The 11,841-nt window shown below is 36.2% G+C and overlaps 1 protein-coding gene across 1 annotated transcript; it reads right to left on the reverse strand.

Annotated features, from left to right (window-relative positions):
• Nucleotides 1–512: 512 nt before the first annotated feature.
• Nucleotides 513–11,350, reverse strand: LOC130417282 (Y+L amino acid transporter 2-like). Its single transcript, XM_056742721.1, has 10 exons — nucleotides 11,155–11,350; nucleotides 10,309–10,835; nucleotides 7,159–7,284; nucleotides 6,625–6,769; nucleotides 6,076–6,199; nucleotides 5,887–5,990; nucleotides 5,331–5,427; nucleotides 4,300–4,449; nucleotides 4,011–4,194; nucleotides 513–3,214 (listed from the first exon to the last, which is right to left on the reverse strand). Exons 2-10 carry the CDS (start codon nucleotides 10,832–10,834, stop codon nucleotides 3,120–3,122), a joined length of 1,551 nt encoding a protein of 516 aa, XP_056598699.1. The 5' UTR covers nucleotide 10,835; nucleotides 11,155–11,350; the 3' UTR covers nucleotides 513–3,119.
• Nucleotides 11,351–11,841: the final 491 nt, after the last annotated feature.

An 11,841-nucleotide genomic window follows, 5' to 3' on the forward strand; every position in this document is an offset into this window, starting at 1 on the left:
CAGACAATTTATATATGTTGAGACACATTATTCATCTGTAATGGTGGGGCCTTTGGTATCAGTTAGTTAGTAAAGGTTCACTTTGCCTATTTTGCATGGTGAACAAGAGATTATTCCACCCCTTGTGGCAAGTCACAAGTTTGTGATCTGTCTTGTAGACATATTCTACAGTTTAGTCATAGACATAGACATAGTTTTTGATTGATCTCCTTTGTCTATACACTTTATTCAAATTACTTAAAACAAGTTGAACAAATAATGTTTGTTATTTTAGAAGTTTTGAATTGCATTCACGTGTTTGACATTATGGTGAATGCATTTTGTATAAAAATATGATACAGATGTTTCCTTTACCGAGTATTTCTATTCTCTGATATTATCCCCTATATTATTAACATTATTCTACATTATTCTAAATCAGGGGCCTCCAACTTTTCTGTAAGCGAGAGCTACCTGAAGAGATAAAATCATCTAGAGGGCTACTTGTTGATTAAAAAACATTCAAACTTTAAACATGTGACGCATTATTTTTCATTACCAAATTGACTTTTCGTTGGCCCTCAGAACATCTTTTGTATGGCGTGTATATTTTCATCTGCCAATGTGAAAAGTGTAATTCTTCAATTTCTTTTCTGTTAAAAAGTGAAATCATAAAAGTTAATGACTCATGCTGTGAATTTCATTGATTTTAACCAATGTAAAACTGTATTTCTATAATCAAAGACCACAACAGGAAACATACATTGCAATAAAAAATTTTCAAGTGATATAAACATTTACAAAATTATAAATTCTGATCTCCAAAAGATATTGGAAAATGAGGCATTGCAGTGAGGTGCTTTAGTGTTTTGAAACAGGGTTTAATGTTTTCCTGAATACTATTCTAAAGTTCTAACTTAATGCAAGCCTAAATTTAACAGAATACATCATTAACAAAGTAAACTGCTTAAATTATAAATCATTTCATAAAAGCATTGTACCAAAAGCTCAAATTGTTGTGCTGTAGAAACATCCATCTTTTACAATGACACCAGATCTTTCACAGTGCCATATCTTTTTCTTTTCTATTTGTCTGTAAGTTACCAAACCATGCTTGATCAAGTACAACACGGTCAAAAATGTCACAACCCATAAAGTGTTAAATGAACATCACTGTCAGGACAGCAGATCCAAGGTAAACTTTGTGTGAAAACTTAGGAACCAAAAAAATAAATGTTTCGAATGCGTGGGACGCTTATTTAAGCCACATCTAAGCAACATTTCCTGTTTTCAAAAATGATGTAGTGGTCATGCAAAAAAAGTACATAACAAATTTACAAAAGTAATTTCTACAATCTCCACTTGGTTTTTCATTACTTCGATTTTACAAACAAAAAAAAAGGAGGAGAGAAAAAAAGAGATTCAACAATATATATTAGGCATGCACCGAAAATGATTCTTTTTTCTGCAGATCCCGCTAATTTTACTGAACATGAAATGATTCCATTAAACATTTTAATAGAGGCACAAGTGTAAATGTGCCTAAATGTAAGTTGAGATAAAAAACAACATGACAATCTTCAAAGGTGATTTTTGCTATCCAATATTTCTTTTCCCAGTTTCATTTTTATTTTTCTGAATTCTTTTTTTTCTTTTGTTTATAGTGTACAAGTATGTGAATATGAACCAGTATCTTACATCTTATGTTTTTTTTCTGTTTTAAGTCTACTTACATTAATTACAAGTATTGTAAATTTTTTGTGGCAGTTTTGTCATGCGGTTAACTGGAGTTTTATTTTGACGACGTAATATTACCATCTTGCTGCGTTAGGTTTGGAAAGCTAGTCTGTAACCTTATGCCCAGGTTGTTATAACTTAGCTTTTGTGACTTGTGTGAGTCATTTAGTTCGGTAACTTACGCATCTTGATATTAGTTTAAGATAAATTACATTTTAGTTTGTTATATTTTATCCTTAACAGCTTTAAACAGACGTCCAAGTAAATATGTTTTAAGACTGTGCTTTATATACATGTGATTCTCTTCACGCACATACTGAGCTCATCGAGAGTAACAGAAGGCGGCCGTTTACAGTCCGTTTTAAAAGCAAACGTGTTTATATGATTTGTTAAATATGTGGATACATGTAATTATATCTGCATTGCAAACAAATCTTTTGCTTTTATGGATGCAGAATATTTTATTTCATCCCACTTTTTGTCTAAAGTCTGTACTGTTTTAAACAAGAAAATGATGTTATTTAGTTGACCAATGACATCAGCTAAGGGGCGGGGCTTGTGTTCTCTCACAATCGGAGGCACTCAAAGAGGAGTCGATTCAATTCTCAATGCCTTGGAATCGAGATAATCAATTATTTTTGGAATTGATTCCCTGCCCTTGCCCGAGGTAAACTCTAAGCAAGCCTGATTCAGGTTATGTGTTCGCGTCCACCAGATGCTAAAAAGTCCACAACAGTAGCCTACACAAAAACACCCCTCTCATTCACTGCGTGTTTGCTACTTTCCATCCGTGTTTGCTACTTTATTATTCCGCATCACAGAAATCATAGGGCCCTAATAAAGCGTCGGTATCGTCCATTTGCATGCTATTGCCGATATGCCGATGGTGTTAAATTGATCCAATATCGGTCGATTTATATCGGCGGCCGACACATTGGTGCATCCCTAATATATACATATCATGTCCCATGATGGCAGATGTATATTATTTCGATCCGCTCCAAAAGCAGTCTTTTGCCTCATAGTCTCTTATTGGCCAATATACTTTTGTACAAAGATCTTTTTTTAGTTGAACAAAACATCTATTTTAATTGACAATCAGAATAATAAAGACATCAAAATTTCTTCCTTGCAAAACATAACGATCTGGTTGCAGGTAAAAATCAATAAACAAGTGATTAAACACACTATAGCCAACTTAAAACAGGCATTCCCACAGTGTTTTGCTTTTGTATTTACACTGAGTAAGATAGATATATCTGAGAAATCAAAGAATTTAATCTCCATGAGATATTTACTGAACATTTTATAAATCAGATATATGCAGTATTTGACAAATACTTCCTCCTTTTTTTGTGATGCAGAGCTGAAATGTATTCCCCAGGTACATTCTCCTGAAACTGTTATTGAGTCCTAGCATCTCCTGATTTCTCTAGCACCTCATCCAGGTCAGTTAAACAGCAGTAACACACGATCTGAGTGTATTTGGTGACAGAAGCTGGCACAGAGGAAAGAGAGAGAGAGAGTAAAAACACAAGCCATAAGCCAAGAAGATCATTTGAGAGATGTGATGCTGTTCTTCTGTTAAATGAGAACACGTCTGATGGTTGGTTGTGTTTTGGTTGTGAATAAACTGCAACGTTGTAATTCGCCACGTCCTTCATGCTCTCACACAGATGCAGAAATGAAGCAGAACTGTGAACTTGCATGAACTAGAGTCATGTGTTTGTTGGGGTGGAGACATGGCATCTGTTGCTATCATTCTTATACCGCATGACTATGTGAACTTTAAAACTGTAAAACAGTACAATCATACTATTGTACAGTACTGTAAAAGAGAATGCACATTTCTCTCACATTTCATTTGAGTATGTTAATATAACACAAAATCTCAAATGTGCATTTGTAGGTCCAGCGTATGCAATTTAGTGGCATCTAGCTGTGAGGTTGCGAATTGCAACCAATGGCTCAAGATGTCATCATGTTTACGCTTCTTTCCCAAAGGAGTATTTACAAAACGCGCTTTGTAGAGCAGTTTGTCCATTTAGGGCTACTGTAGAAACAACAAGTACACACAAGGGGAACCGCGGTGAATATAGACAGAAATAGCTCATTCGAAGGTAATAAAAACATAACGCTTCATTATCTTATATCTCGATACGCCTCTGAAGACATATTTATGTATATAATATTGCATTTCTCTCCATAGATTCTCCAAAAAAGTTGCATTGCATGTAGCTTTTAGTGGTTGCTACATCACAAAAATATATTTAATACATGTGTAAAATGCTCACCATTTAATTTAGCGACCCATTTGGGACTTTTCTCCTCTGGCAGATAGATACACAGATAATAGACAGGCACTCCAGACAGTGCAATTCCTATTCCTATCAGTGAGTTAATGGTGTCGCTGTAAAGTGGAACAATCACCAGGAACAGACTGCAGAAGCAGTAGATGAAGGGGAAGAACAATGACAACTGCAAAAGACAGAGGAATATATTCTCATAACCAGGTACGCCAATAATTCAATTCAAATGAACACATCATGTAAGAACTGGATAAAAACGTATGAATCACGTTACCTTGACAGGTCTGTATCTGTCAGGCTGAGTGATCCGCAGGTAAATGAGTCCTGCCACGGACAGACCCACGTATAACCAGTAACTGAAGCTAAAGTAGCTGATGAGTTGAAACACATCCTCCACACACAAGAATATAAGGCCCATCACACCCTGCAAACACACCCACAAAACACCCATCTCTTATTCATACAGTATCATATATAGCAAAGTCATTCATAAAGACCTGAAAAGGCATCTGACGTAACATATTTGTGAGCGAAACAGGATATTCAATGAAAAAATATGTAGGTGGGAGATTATCCATTAGGATTATTTGGATAGAGGCTTGTGACAGACGGTTGAAGGGTTGGGGTTGAAAATAAAAGGGTTGTGAGCTTGTGAGGAGGAATTGACATTACTAACTTACTAACATCAGTGAGGAACATCACAAGAAATTTGCGATACAAAAGCTACAATATATCTTGTATCACATGGCTAATTTAAAAAAGTAAAACCAGAATGGTAATGGAACAAGATCACAGGAAAGGAAATATGTAATCTTGATACATAACAACAAAGGCATATTTGGAATAAAAAGCACCATTTACTACAATATGGATGGGTTATTTTATCTTAAAGATATTTGTTTATTATTTTGATTAGGTTATAAATGATAAACCTCATTTACTCATTTAGCTTTCCTGTAGCTTAGTGGTAAGAGCATTGCATTAACAACGCAAGGTTGTGGGTTCAAGCTTAGAAACAAATGTGTAGGATAATGCAATGTAAGCCGCTTTGGATAAAAACGCCAAATGCATAAATGTAAATGTAAATAAAAATCATTGAGAGGGTGTAAAAAAGGTGACGCGTCATTTAAAACTAAATTACAGTTTTTGGTTAGAATCTATGACTAACATTTTAAGTAAACAGCAAATTCTAAACAGTATTGAATAAGACACCAGTAACAGCTAATTATATTTAGTATTATTTATCTGGTTTAAAGAGTCTACACGATAACTTAAAGTAGAAATAAAGAGTCTGTTATGACTTACATTGAAGAGAAGAGCAGGTACTGGTGTATACCGCTCAGCATGAATCAGACTTAAACTGTTGGGCAGATGACCCTCTCTTGCCCCCACAAAAAACAACCTGATAGGACACAGTGATGCTTTGGTTAAAGATACATAACATAACATAATATAGAACATATACTGTATAGCTTTAGCAAGGATGATTTGAATAACCATTTTGATATTTTGATATTTGTATTTTTGTGAAAGGAGTAGTTCACCTTCAAAATAAAAATTCTGTTATCATTTACTCACCCTCTTGTCATTTCAAACCTGTTGACTTTCTTCCGCAGAACACAAAAGATGTTTTGAAGAATGTTTTTAACAGCCCCCCCATTCACTTACATTGGTTACAATAGAAGTGAAAGGGGGGCTGCTGTGCTGTTCTGTTATCAACGTTTTTCAAAATATCCTCTTTTTGTGTTCTGCGGAGGAAAGAAAGAAAGACGTGCGAGTTTGAACTGACAAGAGGGCGAGTAAATGATGACAGAATTTTCATTTTGAAGGTGAACAACTAATTTAAGATGGAACATCTTACCTCGAGGCAGCTATAACAGAGGCATTGAGACCTCCATAACAAGACATGGCCACAGCAATGGGCATGATCCAGCTAAATGGACCAAGGACTTGATTCCCAAAGGTCTAAATTTAGAGACAGAAATTGAGGACTAAATCAATACAGTTCACTCACGAACACATATAATATACTCAAAATAAAAATCCTTACAACAGCCACTGCGTCACTACCCATAAAAGAAGGTATGTCCAGAACCACATAATACGCCACATTGGTCAGTAGATAGATGATGGTAACTATTGGCATGGAGATGGCTATGGCGAGAGGTAGATTCCTATAAACAAACAGGGAGAAAATGAATAAGGATAAATCACTTGTGTTGTGTTATTTCTCATTTGTAAGTTTAAAGTTTAGTGTCTTGTAAGTGAAAAAACTATAAATGTAGATGCCTTATGTGCTTGGTCATGAAATGTTTCGATATTTCGATAATTCATTTGAATTTAACTTACATTTTTGGGTCAATTATTCCTTTATGTCATCTTAAATATATATTTATACACTTTGATGTGGTTATACATGTTCTGTTGTTCTGTCCTGTTGTATTTTATTCAAACGTTTGTGAAGCATTAAAAAACTGAAACAAGAAGTTATTCTGGACCAGTGTTAAGCCAGCATCATTTGCATCAACTGAAGTGGTCTATGCGTTGAATTGATGAGTTAAGTAAAAAAAGTGAAGTAAAAAACGTCTTGTGATGAGACCTCTCTGGGTTTTTGATCTCCTCAGTGACAAAGTTAAGCGTGTCCCAGCCGGAGTAAGAGAACAGAGCAGAATAAAGAGCAAGAGCAATGTTGCCCGCCTCCATAGTTGAACCCTCAAATGGACTGTTGAAGTTCTTCGTTTCTCCTGTGGAGAACATTAACGTTTGAGAGAAAAGAGAGAGAAAATTTAAATGTTGATCAGACCGTAAGTGCTTAAGGTACCAGTTTATGTCAAACAACATAACCAGTCTGCAGAATCTGAAACGTGTTTAAAAAAACACTTCCTTGTTCACTGTTCAAATGTAATTTGGTAGTTGACAAATAAACCATACTGTACATTTGTGCTATATGGTGTGACATGGCAAAAAAATCTCTAATGCTGTTTAATATTATAGATATGAATAACAATCATATAAAATAATATGTAATCAACAGTTTGGTGCTGTCACACCGTAGGACACATTTACGGTTTATTGTCAACGACCCAAATACAAGAAAAACTCTCTTACAAAACTACATCCAAACTTCTTTTACCATTTATTATCTTAATGATGCCCACTGTGATGACAAGGATTAGTGACATGATCTTGGTATATGTGAATATGTCTTGAAGCAAAGTGCCCCACTTCACATAAGCACAGTTTACGAAGATCAGAATACCTGCGGGAAGATGAGAGACAACAGTTTACCATCACTTATAGGGATAGTTTACCCCAAAATAAAAATATTTTAATTATTTACTCTCTCTTTTGTCATTGACTTTCTTTCTTTCTTCTGCAGAACAAAATAGAAGGAGTTTTGAGGAACGTTGGTAACAAAACAACGTTGGCCCCCATTGACTTCCATTGTATGGATACAAAACCACCAAGACATTTCTCAAAATATCATGTTTGTGTTACACAGAAGAAAAGGTCATATACAGGTTGAGGGTGAATAAACAATGACTACTTTCTCTCTGAAACATCAATAAAATTAAAATGTCTGTCAAATACGCTCACTACTGCAGTTCACACCAAGTGCATTTCGAAATGAAGATTTTTTTTTTAAAGGATTCTCCAAAAATCATTTGCAAACATGCACTCCCAGAATCTCTAAATACACACAGAGCTGTTATGAAAGCAGCTCTTTTGTTTGGTCTTGGTTTCCTTTTACTCAGCAACCACAAGTTTAGGTTTGCATGATTTGTAAGTCAATTGTTTGTGATGTTACAACTTGTCCACGTGCATTGGGTGGATCATATCCCTGATTTCTGAGAATACATTCTGCTCTGTCTGGAAACTGTGTGAAGGCAACAGCTGCCAAGGAAAGAGAAAGAAAACTTTTTGTCACATGTATTATACCAGTCAAAATGTGGCAGAAATATGAAGAAGTAATACTGCTACTGTAATACATGGGAAAAGTGGTTTAGACCTACCAAAATAAATACATACAGAGGTTTCTATACTAGCATGTATTAGGTATTCAAATTATATCATCTATGACTATTATTCAATTCTATGATGTATACTATATATAAGAGTGGCATGAAACCGATAGCGCCTTTGTACCATGGTTTTCAAGGGATGTCTCAGTTGTTGATCTTTCACCTAGATACCAGAATTGTCTGCTGAGTCATAAAAAGGGTTTGAGTGCAACTAAAATAATAAATCCGGCCTGGTTCTCAGAGACATAGGGGTCACAACACAGTGTCCATCTATATTGAAAACGCTTCTAGATATAAGATGCCAATACCCAATATGTTCCACAAATTATTATTTTGAAGCATTGACACAGCCACTCTTAAACATCCATGTGTCCTCGTGTATGGGTTGTCAGATATGCCTCTAGTTCCTTAAGATTAAAAGCCTGTGGAAAGCTTACTAAGAATTTCCCCATGGGTTGTGCAATAAATCTGGTGAAAGACAGGCAGTCTCAAGGAAATGCTAACTTTGGTGTCAATTCAGCAATAGAAAAAGTTGAAATAGGTTCTGTCAAATTATCTCCAGACAGTTGAAAGAAGAACTAAAAGTTGCCTATTAAAGTTTCTTTGTATACTGTATCTGTAGGCTATGAATTCAACAGACCGAATTTCCTAATTTTCCTGAATCTCCTCAGCTCTGTTGCATATGGTGCAGTTTTTGTCTGAATTTAAAAGACGGCTCCCACATACATTAGTGTATCAATGGTCTCGTTTTACAGAAAATCATCTAAATTTTGACTGTTTAACAATAGTTTGACAACTATTCAACGTTATGTGTGGAGTGGGGTTGGTTTTGGATAGAAAAATGCAGACCTTATTTTCTTTTATGACATAAATGCAAAATTGATAGGACTTGCAAGAAAGCTGAGGTTCTAGCCTTTATAAAATATGCCATATATGTCCAGTTTTGTGTTCCAAAACTTACAGATTTGATGATGCAATATTGAACATAGCTGTGGGTCTGCAGGTGGCAGAGTTTAAACTTTTAAGGGTCAGCAAAAACTGATAACATACTAAAGAACATTTTTGAAGAAATGATACACTTTCAAGGTAATAATCTGTTTGCACTTGCATTCTTTGTAGCACCTACTGAAATCATTCAGTACCAGGATATGAAATAAAAACAAGAAGAAAAGAAGAAGAAATAAAAAGTGTGTGAAGATGTCCCACCCGTACCATATCAGCGAGCTTACACTTCTCAGGCTGTTGTGATTGGTCGGTCCCCTCTTAGTGCACGTGTAGTAATAAAAGTTGACTTTTAGCAATAAACAGTAACAATGGCGTCAACTTCACTTCATCAGTTAAACACATGCCGATCGATCGAAGTGTAACGGAGGTCTGCTAGTGCATGTGCAAACCTCAATCTTTGTTAGAGATTGCAGGTTTTTTTTCCTGCTATGGCGAGGGAAGTGACACCTGACTGATTGGCTTCAGACTGGTTATATTAATTAACACTAATATCAGAAGCGTTAGTTTTTCCTTTTTATATTGGACCCGAGTTGGATAATAAAACAAGCAGATTGACTAGGAGACATTTGCAAGCAGGACTTCAAAGGACGTGTCATAGAAGTGTTTTAGAGGTATGCGCACACACAGAATATCAGTGTATTACACAGAACAGCTTTCTCGCCTGATGTTAAAGTCATGGAAGCTTTTATTTGACCGTTGGTTATCTTAGAATGTGTGTAGCTGAATTCTTATTACCAGCTGTACTGTGATGAAAGTGAAAATAATAAAGCGCGCAGCTCAGTTGAATGTTTAGAATCTCTGATAACCAAACACTACTCCACATTCTCACTCTTCTCTAGGGAAAGCATTGGCCATTTTTTCACAAGTATTCCTGTGGGCGGAGGTTACTTAAAACACTCAGAGTAGTGACATAAGCTGGGAAGTAAAGGGCTGTAGCACGATTCCAGGCGTTCTCTGTAGTCCTTGAAAAATTTATTCTGTTAAAAACAATATCTTGCTTGGCATTACACTAACAAATGGGAACGCGGGGAATGGCACCTTTAAGGAAGTGAATAGGGTCAATTTTACATTGACCTTAAAGGGATATTCACCCCAAAAATGAAAATGTTGTTGTCATTAATTACTCCACGACAGTTTTTCCAATTGTCTTATTTTGGGTTCAGCAGAACAAATATACAGAAAAAAATATATACATACAATAAGAGAGAACATTTGGGTGGAAGAGGCAATCACGATTTCTTTCATTGACAACTCACAGAGACAAGCCGCCGCTATCAGTCTAACAGCATCATACGGAGGCTGACACGTGGGGTAGAGAGCTTCCACCAGGTAGTTGGCAAACGTCAGTGAGATGACAGCTTGGCTGGCCGGCTCGATCAGTAGAATTGATGTCCACAGTCGGATAAAGGCAAGGAAACCACCGAAAGCTTCCAGGATGTACGCATAACTAGCTCCAGACTTTGTAATGGTGGTTCCAAGTTCTGCGTAACACAGAGCGCCAAATACAGAGAATATGCCACCGAGAGCCCAGATAACCAGAGAAAGACCGTAGGAGGCGCTGTACATCAACACACCTTTTGGAGACACAAAAATCCCAGAGCCAATCATGTTACCCACGATTAAACAGATGCCATTGCAGAGCGATATCTCTCTCCTCATGATCATCTTCTCGTCCTGCTTATCTCGACCATTGCTGGAATCAGCTGTTTTCTTTAGATCCAGGTTTGAATCTTCTTTTGACCCCGGACATAGCCTTTGTCTTATAGACATTAGATTATTCATGCTGCAGGAACACGAAAAGTATTAAAGGCATTATTTTTGTCTCCATTATATTTCATTTGTTTTATAATCAACTTGATTTCTTGCTTTTGACTTCTAGCCAGAAACTTCATTACTTAATTTTACAATTAATCTTTCAGCAAGCAAGCAAACTTCATGATGTGTATAGAGGATTATATGTTATCTTCCTGTAGCTATCGAGGTCTAAGGTTAGTAAGACCATAACATGTATGTAGAAGAGAAGCTATAAGTTTGAACTTACTGACAGCAATACACAACACAGACACTGAGGGCCATTTTCAATAAACTAAGTCATACTTTACCTTTATTCATGCGAGATGGAATGCTGTTGAAAAATATCAAGCGGCTGGATTTTGGAGAGTAAGAATGAACAGATGGGTTATGCTAGTTAACAGTACAATGGTAATCCCGGTTAGAACAGAGAAAGTTAGACTGTGACAACAAGTGCTGTCGCAATCCCTGACCGCATAGAGAACCTGATGTGTTTTCCACCACAAGTAAGATGGCTTCTAGAGTTCCTCTGTCTATTTTAAGAGGTCTGTTCTCAGGGACAGAGAGAGAGAGAGAGAGAGAGTGCAAGAGAATGTCCATACCCTCCCATTGATAGTATAGTAGCTCAAAACTAAAGCCTGTAAAATTGTAGCATGCCTTGTTATTTGATCCGTTTCATCTCCTAGGTACTCTTTAAAAACTCATTTTAGATGTGTGTGCTATATGTGTGGTAAAACAAATCAGGCATCTTATTGTAGATCGGTGTGTTATTACTTCTATAAGTTACAGTACATAAAGAATTTGGGGAAGCACTACATTAAAGAAGGGACCTGGTATTATAGGGACCAGAATATTACAGACTTGGGGATTTTGATTTGGGCCAGCAACCACCTAACAATTATTAATTACTATGAACATACTACACTACGGTCACTCAACATTATCTTCTCCTGACCTTCAACTACTTTTTCAGATTTTGTAAAAATTGTGTTCCTTGG

The sequence above is a fragment of the Triplophysa dalaica genome, chromosome 3 (assembly GCF_015846415.1).
Source record: "Triplophysa dalaica isolate WHDGS20190420 chromosome 3, ASM1584641v1, whole genome shotgun sequence".
Taxonomy (NCBI): domain Eukaryota; kingdom Metazoa; phylum Chordata; class Actinopteri; order Cypriniformes; family Nemacheilidae; genus Triplophysa; species Triplophysa dalaica.